This window comes from Cucurbita pepo, chromosome LG01 (genome assembly GCF_002806865.2).
Source record: "Cucurbita pepo subsp. pepo cultivar mu-cu-16 chromosome LG01, ASM280686v2, whole genome shotgun sequence".
Lineage (NCBI taxonomy): Eukaryota > Viridiplantae > Streptophyta > Magnoliopsida > Cucurbitales > Cucurbitaceae > Cucurbita > Cucurbita pepo.
The window spans coordinates 11043675-11060427 of record NC_036638.1 but is presented as its reverse complement, the minus strand read 5'-3'; the positions used below and the strand labels follow the sequence as shown (position 1 = coordinate 11060427).

The 16753-nt window shown below is 35.3% G+C and overlaps 1 protein-coding gene across 1 annotated transcript; it reads right to left on the bottom strand.

Annotated features, from left to right (window-relative positions):
* Positions 1-1420: 1420 nt before the first annotated feature.
* LOC111793246 lies at positions 1421-1889 on the bottom strand. Its single transcript, XM_023675041.1, is given in 2 exon segments — positions 1421-1729; positions 1731-1889. Coding segments are annotated over 2 exon segments (459 nt in total). The 5' UTR covers positions 1888-1889; the 3' UTR covers positions 1421-1427.
* Between the last annotated feature and the right edge of the window lie 14864 nt (positions 1890-16753).

Here is a 16753-nt window from a genome sequence, read left to right as displayed (position 1 = left end):
TTACCAGTTTTATTTTTATTTTACTTTTATTTACTGTTATCTTGTCTTTTATTCACAATCTGAGATTCAAAATCTCTTAAATTAAATCATGACACAAGTTCATCAAATATTGCTACTTCAATCAACTCTTACATGAAACATATCACCTTACATGGTTTAAAATAGAACCTTTAGTTCATCAAATATAGCTACTTCAATAAACTCTTACATGGAACATATCATCTTACTGTTAGGATCGATATCAGTCGTTAGTTCTGATACCAGTTGTTAGAATCGCATAACGCACACGCTCGATCTAGATGAACACAAAGAAAAGAGGATAGAGAAAAGTTGCAAGGAGAACTCTGGCTAAAAGGATTTTGTATTGATGACTTCAGGTATGTACAACAACAGAGAATACAGAGAATAGAAAAGCTCATTTTCAAAGCTCTACCGGATCCCATATATATGGTATAGTTTACTATATATAGCTTTACCAAATTTAGCCATCTACTATATATAGCTATTTACCATATATAGCTTTACCGGATTTAGCTTTACTATATATAGCTTTACTATATATAGCTTTACCATATATAGCTTTATCATGCTCGATAGCCTAACACTTACCTGGTTTAAAATAGAACATTAAAAAGAAGATACAATCCTCCCATATTAAGATATAGATAGAAGCCAACAATAGATTATCTCATTTTCAAAGCTCTACCGGATCCCATATATATGGTATAGTTTACTATATATAGCTTTACCAAATTTAGCCATCTACTATATATAGCTATTTACCATATATAGCTTTACCGGATTTAGCTTTACCATATATAGCTTTACTATATATAGCTTTACCATATATAGCTTTACCATATATAGCTTTATCATGCTCGATAGCCTAACACTTACCTGGTTTAAAATAGAACATTAAAAAGAAGATACAATCCTCCCATATTAAGATATAGATAGAAGCCAACAATAGATTATCTCAGAGTTAAATTTTCTATTAAAGATAACTCTCATACAAAAAATCTAGTCGGTAACAGCTGAATCTTAGACGAGAATTAAATATTTGAAAAATTGAAAACATGAAAAACTCAAAGTAAAAGATAACGGTAATTCAAACGTAAAAATTATTTAACGGTACAAAACCACAACTATAAAACCACAAACTAAACCGACCATCATCAATCTTGAGAGACTTAAAAGAAAACTCTCTCACACAGTTAAATGCTTAATATAATGGTGATCAAGGCTAAGCACTATTAAGAGAAGTATTATTTTTTATATGAATGAAAAAAAAATTACAAACAATTTTCTCATTACAATTACTAAAATAAAAACGAAAATAAGTTCTTTATTTCAAATATACATTTTTTGGTATCATACACGACAAACACCTTTTATACATGAAATACAAGGGTACGTAGTCTAGAAGCTCATTTCTTCCTCACAATTTTCTGGGCATAATCAATGAGTTTGTCAAGTTCAGCCTCGCTGATAAGGCCATTTTTATTTGCATCGGCATATGTCATGTCATAGGAAGCTTTCTCAAATGGAACAATTGAGCCTAGAAAAGCAAAAGCTTTTGTTAGCTCCCTTATGTTGAGAAAACCATTCTTGTCGCTATCATGATATTTAAAAATCTCCTTCATCTGCTCTCGACTAAATTGCAACTTTGATGTCTTTAGGTGAGTATTTGAACTAAGCTTGGGCCCAACATTCTTGTTATCTTTTTAGGATTTCTGGTACCTTGCCTTGATTGCTGACTTGAGTTGAACCTCGAGCATTACCACTAGAAGCTTTTAGCTGAACATCATCACCATTTGTAGTATACTTCTTGATCATCTCACTTTCTTCATACTTAGCCATGGAAGCTTGAAGTTTGGGGATAAACATTATTATACCAACGCTATAATATTTGTTTGTAAAGAAAGTTTAAAGATAGAATTATATGTAAAGAAAATTTAAAGATAGAACAAAGCTTAAAAAGTGATTCTTAATGACAAATATGTGTTATAGTCAAAATATAAGATTAAGTATCTAGTGAAAAGAATATTTTTGTTCTTTCGTTACACTTTATTCTCTTCATTTTAATTAAAAAATCGTTTCAAATGTCACTCACAATTTATATATAGATATAATAGTGGACAATTTGTTTAGCTCATTTAAAGAAAGATTAGTGGATAAAATTTAGTCTATAAATATTTCAAATTAAAATCGTTTTAACCAAAATTAAATGACACTATCAAAAAGTTGAAATAAATGCCTAGTAATGCATAATTCATTCATTAGAGAAATTATTTAATTAATTTAATTATCATCCCAATTTTCAAGCTTTCAAAATTNAAAAAAAAGTTGCACAATTTAAAATAAAAAATACTTCTAATAATACAAAACCAAATCCAATTACAAACTCGTGTTGTTTGAGTTTATTACATATGAGAATTGAGTTTGGGATACAATTTGTAACACGTGAGCCTATGTAAATTTTATTGACCCTTATCCCTAAGAGGGATCTGGTTGTGGCCCTCAAACTTGTAAGGAGAAGAAAAAAGAGAGAAAAAATTGGGAAAGAATTTAGAGTTTGTGAGGAGGAAGAAAAAGATTCAAACTAACTATACAACTAGTAGCTCGAGTTTAATTTTAGCAGAAGACACTTACGGCTCAATGGACTAGCGAACTAGTTTGAGCATTCAGATAGTCTTATTCCATCAAAACTCGAGAAAGAAAAGAAGATATTTAACGACGTTCGTGAAGCAACCTTGAGTCGAAATGCGCTAAGAGACAAAGTTTCTATTAGCCTGAAAGAAGGGTAAGAACCAAACTATTAGTCAAATTTGATTGTGATTTTTTCTTAAAGAGATAATTTATTTTATTATTATTATTATTATTATTATTGGTACTTTACAAGTTCGGTAGTTGATTCAAGTTTTGTGCGACAAGCGTCAGGTGGCTTGATGACAAACACGGTTGGATGAATGGTGGACACATGTCACACAGAGTGAGGAGCAACATGTCTAGTATCAGGTGGAGGCTCACATTTCCTCATTCGACATTACCCATTCGCCCGCATCTGACCCAATAACCTACAAGCAACCCAAAAATCCTACGCCTAAACCCGCATGTGAAACCGCTTATAAGCGCACCTTTCTTGCCCGTTTGGCCTCCACTCGACCATTTTTGTTCCGGTTTAGATACTAACTTTATTTTAATATGAATTAGGTTCCACTAGAGGAATTTTAGAAATTATGTGTACCTTTCAAACAAAAAATCGAGCCTGAGATGGCACGTACCAACTACGTAAGTAGCCATTAAGATTCTCTTTGAGCAGTATTTATTAGGGATCGCTTCAATAAGTATGTATGCTAATTAAACCAGCCTTAGGGAGATAGAATTTCCATATTTAAAGCATAAAACAAGCAAATAGACACGAGAACAACATGTTTGTGTTGTAATTATAGAATTGCCTCTAGGTTGAGATTATGAATTTCATGCTCCTTTCAAGTCTTATACATACTAAAAAGAACGGATGAAAATCTTTCTATCTGAGCTCTAGGTGATTGATGGACATTATCCCCTTGTTGAGCTTGTATGTTTACATGAAATATTGTGTGTTGGATCCAAGTGACTATTTGCATGTTCCCCAGTAGAGCATAAATAATAGTGATGAGATAAGACTAGGGTGCTGGAGTCAGGTTGGCTAGATGATGACTTAGATTAGGACACCTCCGATAGACTGAGCACCTTAAGATCATGAACGTTGATCAGTGGGACCAGACTAAGATAAGCTCAAGGAGTCATAATAGTCGAAGGTTCATGTGTAAGCCGCTTAGTCATCGTAAAGACCTAGTAGACTGTCACAATATTCAAGCATGACTAAGATAGCTCTATAGGCTATATGCAATATGAACAGTGTAGTGTCCCCACTACCCTATCATTATGGTACTTGTATTGTTAAGTTAGGCCTAGCCTGGTTAGGATAGGGCCTCTAGACGACTAAGTACCCCAATCTTGTGGAAACGACCCGGGGTCTCCTAAACAGAGCCACTCAGCAATAAACCAATCCTGAGAAGGGGTACAAGAACACATAGATTGACTCAGTAGCTTGCCAGCACACAGGGGATAGCGCCCCCCAAAACTAGGTTACTTTATGATTTTGTGGAGTGTCCACCAGCTAACTTTCCATGGATGATGTTCAAATTAGCCTACACCATATTGTCCCATAAAAAGTTTATAAAGTAGCGCCTCAAGCCAAAATGGTAGTAATTTCATTGTGTATGCACAACACGCTACCTAAGTCAAAGAACAAAAAGGTTGGATAACTTGTGCAGACCCCTAATGGTAAGATTCAAACTAAGGAACTGCTATGTACTTCGAGACCTCTCTAGTTGCTTAGATAACACAAGAGATTAGGCCAGAACTATCTAAAGCCTAAATAAACGTGCTTCGAGACCTCTCTTGTCGACCCAAGGCATCTATGTTGTCTATACTTTCTTGTCTTGTTACTAACTTGCTAGAAAACAAACGTGCTTCAGATGAATACAAAACTCGTGCACACTATCTACGGACTATCCCACCTTCAGACCTATTTATGTTGTTCGCCCATCTTGGACTAGGCCACTGAGGTTCGCAAAAAGGTTGGATGAGGCTACAGATACTCACCAAATAATTATTGACTTTCAAGGGGAACCTCGTCCCATTTGTGGCCATCTTGGGCTCAATATGTGTATTCTCTGAGTCGCACAAACTGGTGCTCCCCTCGGGGTGGGGCTCGCAAGCCCAACCACAAAATTTTCTCAAGGCGGAAACTTCTTGTATTGAATCAAAGTCAAAACTTATGACACAATCTCTTCAGTTTTTGGCGCTACACTTCAACCAACTCTTTGTATTCTTCCACTTCTCTCAGTCTTCCCATAACTTTTCTCTTTGTTGCCTACATCCAGCTGGTTCTCACTTCTCGAACTAATGCTGGTTTTCTCATGTGAAGTCATCCGCCTTAGGTAGGAGGAGATGATTCAAGGAATTCACTTGTGTTCAATTCTCGGAACACTGTGTTAGGGTGAGCAGCACATTCTTGTGGGCTCTCCCCTACTAAATATTAACTGTCTCTCTTTTAGCAATGTCGTCCCTCATAAGGACTTTCATTGTGCACAATCTGACACTTGGTAGACGCATGTCTTAACTGACCCCCGACTTCTTTGCTTGCAACCATTGACATTATTCTTGTCATGCGAATGATTCTATGAAAGGTACTGACCTGGTGCACCTTATGCTAACCACTGCTACCAACGGTATGTTCGGCCTGATTCTACTCATGCTCACCTTGCTGAAGCCTTCAACATGTCCTGTTCTATTGCTGGACCCGATGCTACTGATTGGTTTTTGGACACTAGAGCTTCGACCCATATGACTACCGACCCATCAATTTTGGATCAATCTAAAAATTACACGGGTAAGGACTCTATGATTGTAAAAAATGGTGCATCCCTACCCATTACCCACACCAGTACTCTTTCTCCTGTCTAAATATTCACTTGTTAGATGTCTTGGTTGTCCCTCATTTCACTAAAAATCTTCTTTCAATCAATAAATTAACGTATGATTTTCCTCTCCCCGTTACATTTATTAATAATCTTCTTACTATCCAAATTCGTCAAATAGGAAGGGTGATGACAACCGATAAAAGAGATGGAGGGCTATATGTGCTGGAGCGCGACAACTCCTCTTTTATTTCAGTCCTTAGAAACAAATCTTTACGTGCTTCATATGACTTATGGCGTGCTCGCCTGGGTCATGTGAATCATTCTATTATTTCTTTTTTAAATATAAAGAGCTTATCTTTCTCTGATGTCTTTATTGCCTTCTCCATCACTATGTAGTACTTGTCAGAGTGTGAAAAGTCATTGATTGCCTTATTCCTATTATGAACGTAGGTCATCTCATGTGTTAAATCTTATTCATTGTGATCTTTGGTCTTCTTCTCCCGTCAAATCCAATTCGTATTTTCTTTACTACGTTATTTTTATTGATGATTATTCTCAATTCACTTGGCTTTACCCTTCCAAATTTAAATATGATTTCTTTGATATTTTTTCTTCAATTTAAAAAATTTGTAGAAAATCAATATTCTACTCGTATCAAGGTATTTCAAAGTGATGGAGGTGCCGAATTTACTAGCACTTGTTTCAAAACTCATTTATGTACTTCTGGCATCTACCATTAACTCTCTTGTCCATATACACCTGCTTAAAATGATTGTGCTAACAGAAAACATCGTCATGTGACTGAGACTGGCTTGGTCCTTCCCTTTCACTCCCATCTTTCTCCTTGTTTCTGGGTTGACGCCTTCAGCACTACAGCTTATATTATCAACCGGTTGCCTACTCCACTTCTTGGAGATAAGTCATCCTTTGAACTTCTCTACGGCTACTCTCCGCATTATGACAATTTCATCCCTTTGATTGTCATGTTTATCCATGCTTGAATGATTATATGCCTAACAAGCTTTCTCCCCAGAGCATTCATTGCATTTTTTTGGNTTTTATTTCAGTCCTTAGAAACAAATCTTTACGTGCTTCATATGACTTATGGCGTGCTCGCCTGGGTCATGTGAATCATTCTATTATTTCTTTTTTAAATATAAAGAGCTTATCTTTCTCTGATGTCTTTATTGCCTTCTCCATCACTATGTAGTACTTGTCAGAGTGTGAAAAGTCATTGATTGCCTTATTCCTATTATGAACGTAGGTCATCTCATGTGTTAAATCTTATTCATTGTGATCTTTGGTCTTCTTCTCCCGTCAAATCCAATTCGTATTTTCTTTACTACGTTATTTTTATTGATGATTATTCTCAATTCACTTGGCTTTACCCTTCCAAATTTAAATATGATTTCTTTGATATTTTTTCTTCAATTTAAAAAATTTGTAGAAAATCAATATTCTACTCGTATCAAGGTATTTCAAAGTGATGGAGGTGCCGAATTTACTAGCACTTGTTTCAAAACTCATTTATGTACTTCTGGCATCTACCATTAACTCTCTTGTCCATATACACCTGCTTAAAATGATTGTGCTAACAGAAAACATCGTCATGTGACTGAGACTGGCTTGGTCCTTCCCTTTCACTCCCATCTTTCTCCTTGTTTCTGGGTTGACGCCTTCAGCACTACAGCTTATATTATCAACCGGTTGCCTACTCCACTTCTTGGAGATAAGTCATCCTTTGAACTTCTCTACGGCTACTCTCCGCATTATGACAATTTCATCCCTTTGATTGTCATGTTTATCCATGCTTGAATGATTATATGCCTAACAAGCTTTCTCCCCAGAGCATTCATTGCATTTTTTTGGGTTATAATCCTGCTCATAAAGGATTTCGTTATCTTGATCCCGCCACCACTAAGCTATACCTCACCCGCCACGCTCAATTTGTTGAAACTCACTTTCCTGCTGTTCCTAGCTCCTAGGCCCAACCTCTTTCCTCTCTTCATATTTCGAATTTCTTGGAACCACATCTTTACCATATTGAATCATCCCCCCTACCACTTCATCACCGCTCATTCCTCAATACAGTTTATCCCTTGTGATATTTGTTCTGACCTTATGGGTGAGTTTATGCAGGTTGATACTTCTCTTGCAGGTTCCTCTTTGCCACTCTCGACTTCTGATTCAATCTCTAATGAACCTACTGTTGATTCCTCTTCTTCTTTTGACTCTCATCCTATGATCACACGAGCTAAAGTTGGTATCTTCAAGACTTGTCATCCAGCAAATCTTGGTATTTTGGGTTCATCTGGACTCCTTTCTACTCTTCTTGTATCCACTGAGCCAAAAAGATTCAAATTTGCGGCTAATAATCCTGCTTGGGTTGCTGGCATGGATGAAGAAATTCGAGCTTTACAACAAAATAATACTTGGACTTTGGTTCTTCGCCCTGCCAACGCTGACATTGTGGGCTCTAAATGGGTGCTTCGTATTAAATATTTGTCTGATGGATCTGTTGAGTGTTTCAAGGCTCGTCTTGTTGCCAAAGGTTATACTGGTCTCGACTACACTGACACTTTCAGTCCGGTTGTCAAAGCTACCACTGCCCGTGTTGTGTTTTCTATTATGGTCACAAATAAATGGCCTCTTTGACAACTTGATGTCAAGAATGCTTTTCTCAATGACACTCTTATTGAACGTGTTCATATGGAACAACCTCCTGGGTATATTTATCCTTGATTTCCCACTCATGTCTGTCTATTAAAGAAAGCCCTCTATGGCTTAAAGCAAGTTCCTCGCGCTTGGTTTCAACGTTTTAGCTCATTTCTTCTCACACTTGATTTTTCTTGCAATCACGTTGACACGTCCATTTGTGTCTTTCATCAGGAATCTAACATTATCTATTTGCTTCATAGTGGTTGTGACACCGCGCATGACACTCAAGGGTATGCTGACCTCCAGACGTCGCTACGGACAGCTAACTCGACTAGGATGGGTCAAGGGGGTGCGGACCGCCTAGGATTCATGCTCTCACATGTGGGTCGTGTGTAGGGAAGTACTACACATCCAATTTAGTTTGGATTGGAGGGTACCCTTATGATGTTTTTAATGATAGTTCCCTAGAAAATGACTTGCATGTGTTTGCATTTTTTACGGCCCTTATATTGGGGTCACCTACTGAGTATTCTTTGAAATACTTAGGCAAGACTCCCTTGTACGTGCATAGACTAGTAACATTTTTAAATTCTTAGTCTTAGGTTAGAATAAGTTGTTATGCATTTCATGTTTTAAATTATTTATTATTATTGTTTTTAATTTGTTTATGAATTATGTTTTCAAGCTTGTAAGACCATGACAATGTTTTTTTAATGACGATGTAATGTTTTACAATGGAGTTATAATTTGACAATGATATTTTAAGAGTTAAATTTTGCATAAGATCTTAGGTTAAGATGATAGTAACGATTTTAGATTAGTAGAAATCTAGGGTCGTTACAAATGGATTAAGTAGAATGTGTTGATGGTAAGACTAGCAATTTGGAGAGTGATTTCTACAAAGTTGAAGATTTTGTTTTCAATAAAAACAAAATTACAAAAAAGGGCTAAGAGAATCACAATAAAAATTAGTGCTATTAATACGTGAGAATGATGTCTTTCAATCAAGAAAAGGGAACGACTAAAGTTAATTTAGAAGGTAGCTTCCAAAGCACGTTCCCCATACCATAATTGAATAATTGAATAGACAAGCACAATTGCAAGAAACAAAAGCATAATCAATATTATGCAAGTTTTGATGCTTACTCTCAACCGCAGAGTTGTGCTTGGGATGTCCACCATCAATATTAATGCATACCTCTTTGAAAAGAAACACATCAGTCATGGTATTTTATCCATTACATGATTATTTGTTTGGATTTTTGGCTAAGGACAAACTAAACGGGCAGTACAACACTCGACCTCGAGAAACATAAGAGGCAATTCTCCAAGGCATTCAAATATCGATCGTTCCAAGTACTAAAAGAAGAATTAGTAAANTTTTTTTTTTTATCAATAGAAACAAAGTTACAAACAATTTTATAGTGATAATTGCTCAAAGAAAAAGAAAATGAATTTTTTATTTCAAATATAGGTTTTTTTTGTATCGTACATGACAATTACCTATCATACCTGAAATGCAAAGGAATGTAGCCTAAAAGCTCATTTCTTCTTCATAAACTTTTGGGCATAATTAACGAGTTTGTCAAGTTCAACCTCGCTAATAAGGCCATCTTTATTTGCATCAGCATATGTCATGCCATAGGAAGCTTTCCCAAATGGAATAATTGAGCCTAGAAAAGCAAAAGCTTTTGTTAGCTCTCTTATATTGAGAAAACCATCTTTATCGCTATCATGATATCTAAAGATCTTCTTCATCTGCTCTCGACTAAATTGCATATTTGATGCTTTTAGATGAGTATTTGAACTAAACTTGGGCCCGACATTCTTGTTATCTCTAAGGATTTCTGGTACCATACCTTGATTGTTGACTTGAGTTGAAGCTCGAGCAATGCCATTGAAAGTTTTTAGTTGAACATTACCACCATTTCTAGTATTCTTCTTGATCATCTCGCTTGCTTCATACTTAGCCAAGGAAGCTTGCAGTTTGGGGATAAACATTTCTATGCCAATGCTAAGGAAAGTTTGAAGATGAACAAACCTCAACCCCATATTTAGTCTTTTATACTAATCAAACTTGGTTGGCCTTTACAGCTTTATTCCTCTATTCCTCTTTGAGGCTTATTCCTCTATTCCTCTTTGAGGTGCATTGAATGAAAGGAAAAATATTACTNAAGCTTTTGTTAGCTCTCTTATATTGAGAAAACCATCTTTATCGCTATCATGATATCTAAAGATCTTCTTCATCTGCTCTCGACTAAATTGCATATTTGATGCTTTTAGATGAGTATTTGAACTAAACTTGGGCCCGACATTCTTGTTATCTCTAAGGATTTCTGGTACCATACCTTGATTGTTGACTTGAGTTGAAGCTCGAGCAATGCCATTGAAAGTTTTTAGTTGAACATTACCACCATTTCTAGTATTCTTCTTGATCATCTCGCTTGCTTCATACTTAGCCAAGGAAGCTTGCAGTTTGGGGATAAACATTTCTATGCCAATGCTAAGGAAAGTTTGAAGATGAACAAACCTCAACCCCATATTTAGTCTTTTATACTAATCAAACTTGGTTGGCCTTTACAGCTTTATTCCTCTATTCCTCTTTGAGGCTTATTCCTCTATTCCTCTTTGAGGTGCATTGAATGAAAGGAAAAATATTACTGAAAAATATTATTGTTAAAATATTTTAAAATATTGCTTTACATATGAAGTAGAGAACTGTGTTTCATATGAAAAAGAATCTATTCTTTTTCTCTAACTAGATTGTATTACCTTTGTATAAGATTTGAAATAGTGATTTCAAAACCGTTATAACTTAATAATAATAATATAAAAAAATCACCTTAATTTACCATTTAGATTAATTATTTAGTTAAAAGAATATTTTTTTTTACCTTTATTCTCTTTTAAACTTTAATGCAGAAAAAAAAACTCATGTCATTCGTCATTCATGATTTTTACAAAGAAATAAAATACTTAAAAATAATGTAAAAAATAGACAGATTATAGAAGTTTCCTCACATAAATCTTTATCGAAATTTATATCTTTAATAAAGTTGTGTAGATATCAAAGTTTCTTGGGTAATACATGTCGCATCTTATTCTTGGCAATTCTAAGATTTTGCTAAAAGTTTTTAGCCATCACATATTCTCTTATTTCAATGGCGTAGTGCAATTTGTTTCATTTGTTTGTTTGTAAGAGATAACACTCTCGCTATTTTAATGTAACGACCCTAGATCTTTTATAGTCTAAAGTCACTACTGTATATATAACAGACTAATTTGTGCGGAAATAATCAATTAAAACTTCAAGATAAAACACTGTCATGGATTTACGTATTCAAAAATAGCTTTAAACGGCCTAACAAATTTCAAAACAAAATAAATAAACATGATAAAAACACCATATTCTAACATAAGTCTAAGAAAATAAATATACTTATCCTATGTATGTGTCATAGTATCGGCTTGTGATGCTGTCATCAGCCGTACAAGAGTTCCTTGCCTTTACCTGAAATAGAACAAGCACATGGTTTGAGTATTTTAAGAAATACTCCGTACGTGACCTCACTGTTGAGTTTGAGGAAAGCAAATACATGTCACTCATGATTAAGGACCTATTATTAAAACCTGATAGGGGTGGCCTCGAGTCAAGGCAAACTTGGATGTGTAGTACTTGCCTACAAACGACCCACACGTGTGAGTGTGGATCTCCAGGAGGTTCACACCCCCTAGACCCCTCATAGTCGAGCTAGCTTTTCGTAGCGACGTCCGGAGGACAACAGATGTAACGACGTTAAATTTCTACTTACCTAGAGTCGTCACCGTCATCATGACATAATCATTTCTATGTATAAATATAAGGGTGTTACTATAACACGTGCGGAAGCAATTTGGATCTTAGGCACTCTAAGTGCATCAATTATAGTAAATTAGCTTGCATGTTCAAAAGAATTAAAATTCAATGAGTTTGAATACTTTGTAGTTCAAATTTCTTTTTCCTCACGAACTGTTTCGAACTACCACTAGTGTCTTCCCTACTATTCTTCGGCCTTAGAATGGGATTGTGGAATCCAGTGATGAAACTTGATAGGAATTTAGTATATGTAAAGAGAGAATTTTCATAGATTTTCTCAAAATTTTTCAAGAAGAATTTCCATGTACCTTGGTCACTCTATTTTTAGAGTCATATTTACATGTTGATGCAAATATGAGATTACCAAATTTTAACACTCAAAATTCAACTCAAATTTGTGCGATTATGTGCAAGCATGCAAGTTTGAGTTAACCAAATTTTAACACTCAAAATTCCACCAAAATTTGTGGGATTATGTGCAAACATGCAAGTTTGGTTAAACCATATATTGACACTCAATATTCCACTAACTGAGACATGAATTTTTCCATTAGGTGAAATCAACTTTTGACTTTCTTTATTTTAATTCTAACAATTAATTTAAATAATTAGTTTGAAATCAAAATAATATTAAATGATTAATTAAACAATTTAATTAATATTTAACATTAAATAAAATGTCAATCCCAACCAATTTCCGCACATATTGATTATGAATCACTATTCACAACTAAAATATTTAAATCTTATTTAAATATCTCCCATTCACTCTTTCTATTCCATTCATAATTAAAACAAAATGCTGTTAAGTATATCGTATATATTTAGCGTGTATTCACTAATTTGAATTTGAACACTTCGAACTCACTTGTCACACTGTTCTAAGGTTTTGTTCGATATGAGTTAGCAGAGAGACCTAATGGACCTATAGATCATGGACTCCAACGATTCGAGATTAACCGACTAATCTCATTAACCTTGTTAACCAATATTCGTTAACTACTAGGACACTCCACTATAGCCTAGTAGTTGCACTCCCCTCACTATAGATATATTTCTGCCCATTTGATATAACCATGATTAGTAAGTTAATCCTTCACAGGTTGTTCGTAACTAGAGTTGGGTCGATTTACCGTTTTACCTCTAAAGTTATTTTTTGTTCCTTAAGTCCCACTGATCCTCAACAATTGGTTTGTGGTCCAACCACCAAATCGAATCCCTCTCAGGCCAATGAGAGGGTGGGGCCCCTTGTTCAAGACTTAGAGTCAGTATTTAAGGGAACAACCTCTCTACTATCCATAAAAGCGGGTAGGAGTGAATTCCATCTTACACCCTATGTTCCCAACTATTCACCCAGTCTTAGTCTTGAAATGGGAGGCTTATTGAGTCTGCGAACTTTGGCCACTCTCACCCATACAACTTTAAGGATAATTTCGGATAAATAGGAGTTCATAGTTAGCTCAGGATTAAGATGAAGTTACCTAGGTCATTGAATAAAAAAATCAGTCTCAACAGTAAATGGCATTATAAAGTGAGAGTGGTTTTCTTCATGGTCCGATCTTATGCAATACTCATTGCATAGGACGCCCCCACTCACATGTCTCCACATGTACAATTTAGTGATTACATTTTTTATATCATATACAAAAGTGGGCCGCATCCATAGTGTCCCCAGAATAAGGTACTCAGCCTTATCCCTGTACTATAGATCATTTTGACTATATACTTGAACTTGATCCACTCTTATGTCTCTACATATAGTTCAAGTAATCATACAATAGTATAAATTAAGGAAGAAAATGAGTTTCGAAAGTTCATGAAACAGGGTCCCGAACACCAGACGAGATGTAAGTAGCTACCTTGGACTTTTCTTAAGAAATACTTGTAGGAATCTGTTGTATTTTCAGTTGAACCCTAAAAATAGTATAAATTAAGGATATATGAAAGGAAAACACAAAGAACCATGAGTTAAGTCTTGAACCAATCAAATTGCTTGGGATTTAAGTAACATTAAAATAACCTATTAAATGAACTCTGCTCCTTACAAAATTTTAATGCTTAGCTTAATATAGCATGATGAGGGTATATCTTTAATTTTGTGGTTATTGGATAAGAATAAGTTGGTAAACAAAGACATAATGTAAAATGACCATAATGCCCCTAAGGATCACTACCTAGATTTAAATGACCTCCTAATATTATGAAATTGTGTATGAATCCCTATCTAAGGATGTAAGAGAAGGTAGTTAAGTTTGGAAGTCGTTGGAAAAATTTAAGTAGCAGAACCAAGGGATGGGAAAAACATCCATAACGACCGGTATGACTCTACCTCTTAGAATAACTAAATGAGGTACCCATGCCCACATGTACCCTGAATCGCTAATAAGATTCTACGCTCACATGATCACGGTAGGCTATTCCTAAGGAAGACCCTTAGAGTTCCAAGCCTAACCCACAATGTTATGCATAACCTAGGTTCATCAAAATTCCAAGAAAACACCTAAGACTATGTGAATAACATACTTAACATTTTGCTAGGATCCATGCCTAAAATAACCATTTGTCTCCCGTTACGAGGAGCACCACGAGGCCTCTATTCCTCTATAGGTGAGATGCCCTGCAATATGTATCATGCTATGGTGGACCTACCATTTCCCCCACACTAAATGAGATGTCCTACATCACGATTTGCTAGCAGGATGCAACAATTATGTCCACACCACTTATGCGCTCATTGGGAGAAAAAAAAATTAAGGGTTACTTTGGAAAAGTTTTGAAGGCGAATATACGAGGCACTAACATGATAACCTCTAAGTTTTAGTTCTTTAAAATGTAACAAGAAGTCATATCCTAACTCAAGGTCACGATTAAGAGCCTACCAGTAGGCTAATTAAGGGTTACTTTGGAAAAGTTTTCAAGGCGAATATGCTAGTAGGCTCATTTTTTTTCAGGTAACTAGGAGCTGATCGTGAATGGGAGCAAACTTGGAGTGAGGGCCATGGACTAATTCGGTCCTTAATTTACTATATTTTGTGTTCTTACCGGAGAAGTCAGGGACATGGCACCTAAGAAGGGGACTGCTACAAGAAGCCAAAGCTAGAGGCTAGCTTCCGAAAATTCTACGGAAGGAGCACCCGAAGTAGGAATGACCCAACCTCTTGTTCAGGTCCCTGAGACTAAGACACAATAGGGACCTACTCCAAGCCAAACTATGCCCCAAGAGTAACCCACAACCATTGTTAATGTCAATGATGATGAAAGTATGAAGATTAATGTACATATATTACTCACCGTAACATAACGATGGAATTAGGATTGCGTCATAAAGACGTTTTAAAGATGAGAAACCATAGAGACCTCATGCATTCTCTGTGTACATAAACATCGGACTACTTCCCTTTTACGATGATGAGTATGGACGCGTACATTACGATGATGATGATCATCATGCTGCACATGACACTTTGGGGTATGCTGACATCCAGAAGTCGCTACGGACAGCTAGCTCGATTATGATGGGTCCAGGGGGGTGCGAACCGCCTGGGGATTCACGCTCGCACGTGTGGGTCGTGTATAGGAAAGTACTAAACATCTATTTTATTTTTGACTGGAGGCCACCCCTATGATGTTTTTAATGATAAATCCCTACAGCATGGCTTGCATGTGTTTGCAATATCACGGCCCCTATAGTGGGGTCACTTACTCAATATTCTTCGAAATACTCAGGCAGTGTGCTACATCATTTTCTGGTAAAGGCAAGGCACACTTGTACGACTGACGACGTCATCGCAATCTGAGACCATGACATGTGCATAGGCTAGTAGCATTTTTTTTAATTCTTAGACTTATGTTCGAATAGGTTATGCATTTCATGATTTAAATTATTTATTATTATTGTTTTTGATTTGTTTCTAAATTATGTTTTCGAACATTTAAGACTATGATAGTGTTTTTCAATGACTATATTATGTTTTACAATGAAGTTATGATTTGACGATGGTATTTTAAGACTTAAATTTCGCATACGATCTTAGATTAAGATGATAGTAACAATTTTAGATTAGTAGAAATCAAGAATGGTTATAAATATATTAAGTAGAGTGTAATGCTCACAAGGGTAACACTAAGCAGTTTGTAGGGTGACTTAAAGCAAAGTTTTTGAAGATTTTGTTATCAATAGAAACAAAATTACAAAAAAGATTTTGTTATCAATGGGAACAAAATTACAAAAAAGGGCTAAGAGAATCACAATAAATTTGTACCATTAATAGGTGAGAATGATGTCTTTTAATCAAGAACAAGGAAACGAGTAAGGTTAATTTAGAAGGTAGCTTCCAAAGCACATTCTTCATACCATAATTGAATAGACAAGCACGATTGAAAGAAACAAAAGCATAATCAATATTATGCAAGTTTTGATGCTTACTTTCAACCGGAGAGTTGTCTTAGGATATCCACCAACAATATTAATGCATACTCCTTTGGAATGAAACACATCAGTTATGGTATTTTTGCTAAGGACAAACTAAATGCAGTATACCACCTCTTTAGATTTACTTGATTTTAAGCATCGTTCCAAGTACAAACAATTTTAGAGTGAAAATTGCTAAAATAAAAAGAAAATAAATTCTTTATTTCAAATGTACCTTTATTTTTATTTTTATTTTTATTATTATTATTTTTTTTTATCATACAAGATAATTACTTATCATACATGAAATGCAAAGGAATGTAGTCTAAAAGCTCATTTTTTCTTAATAAATTT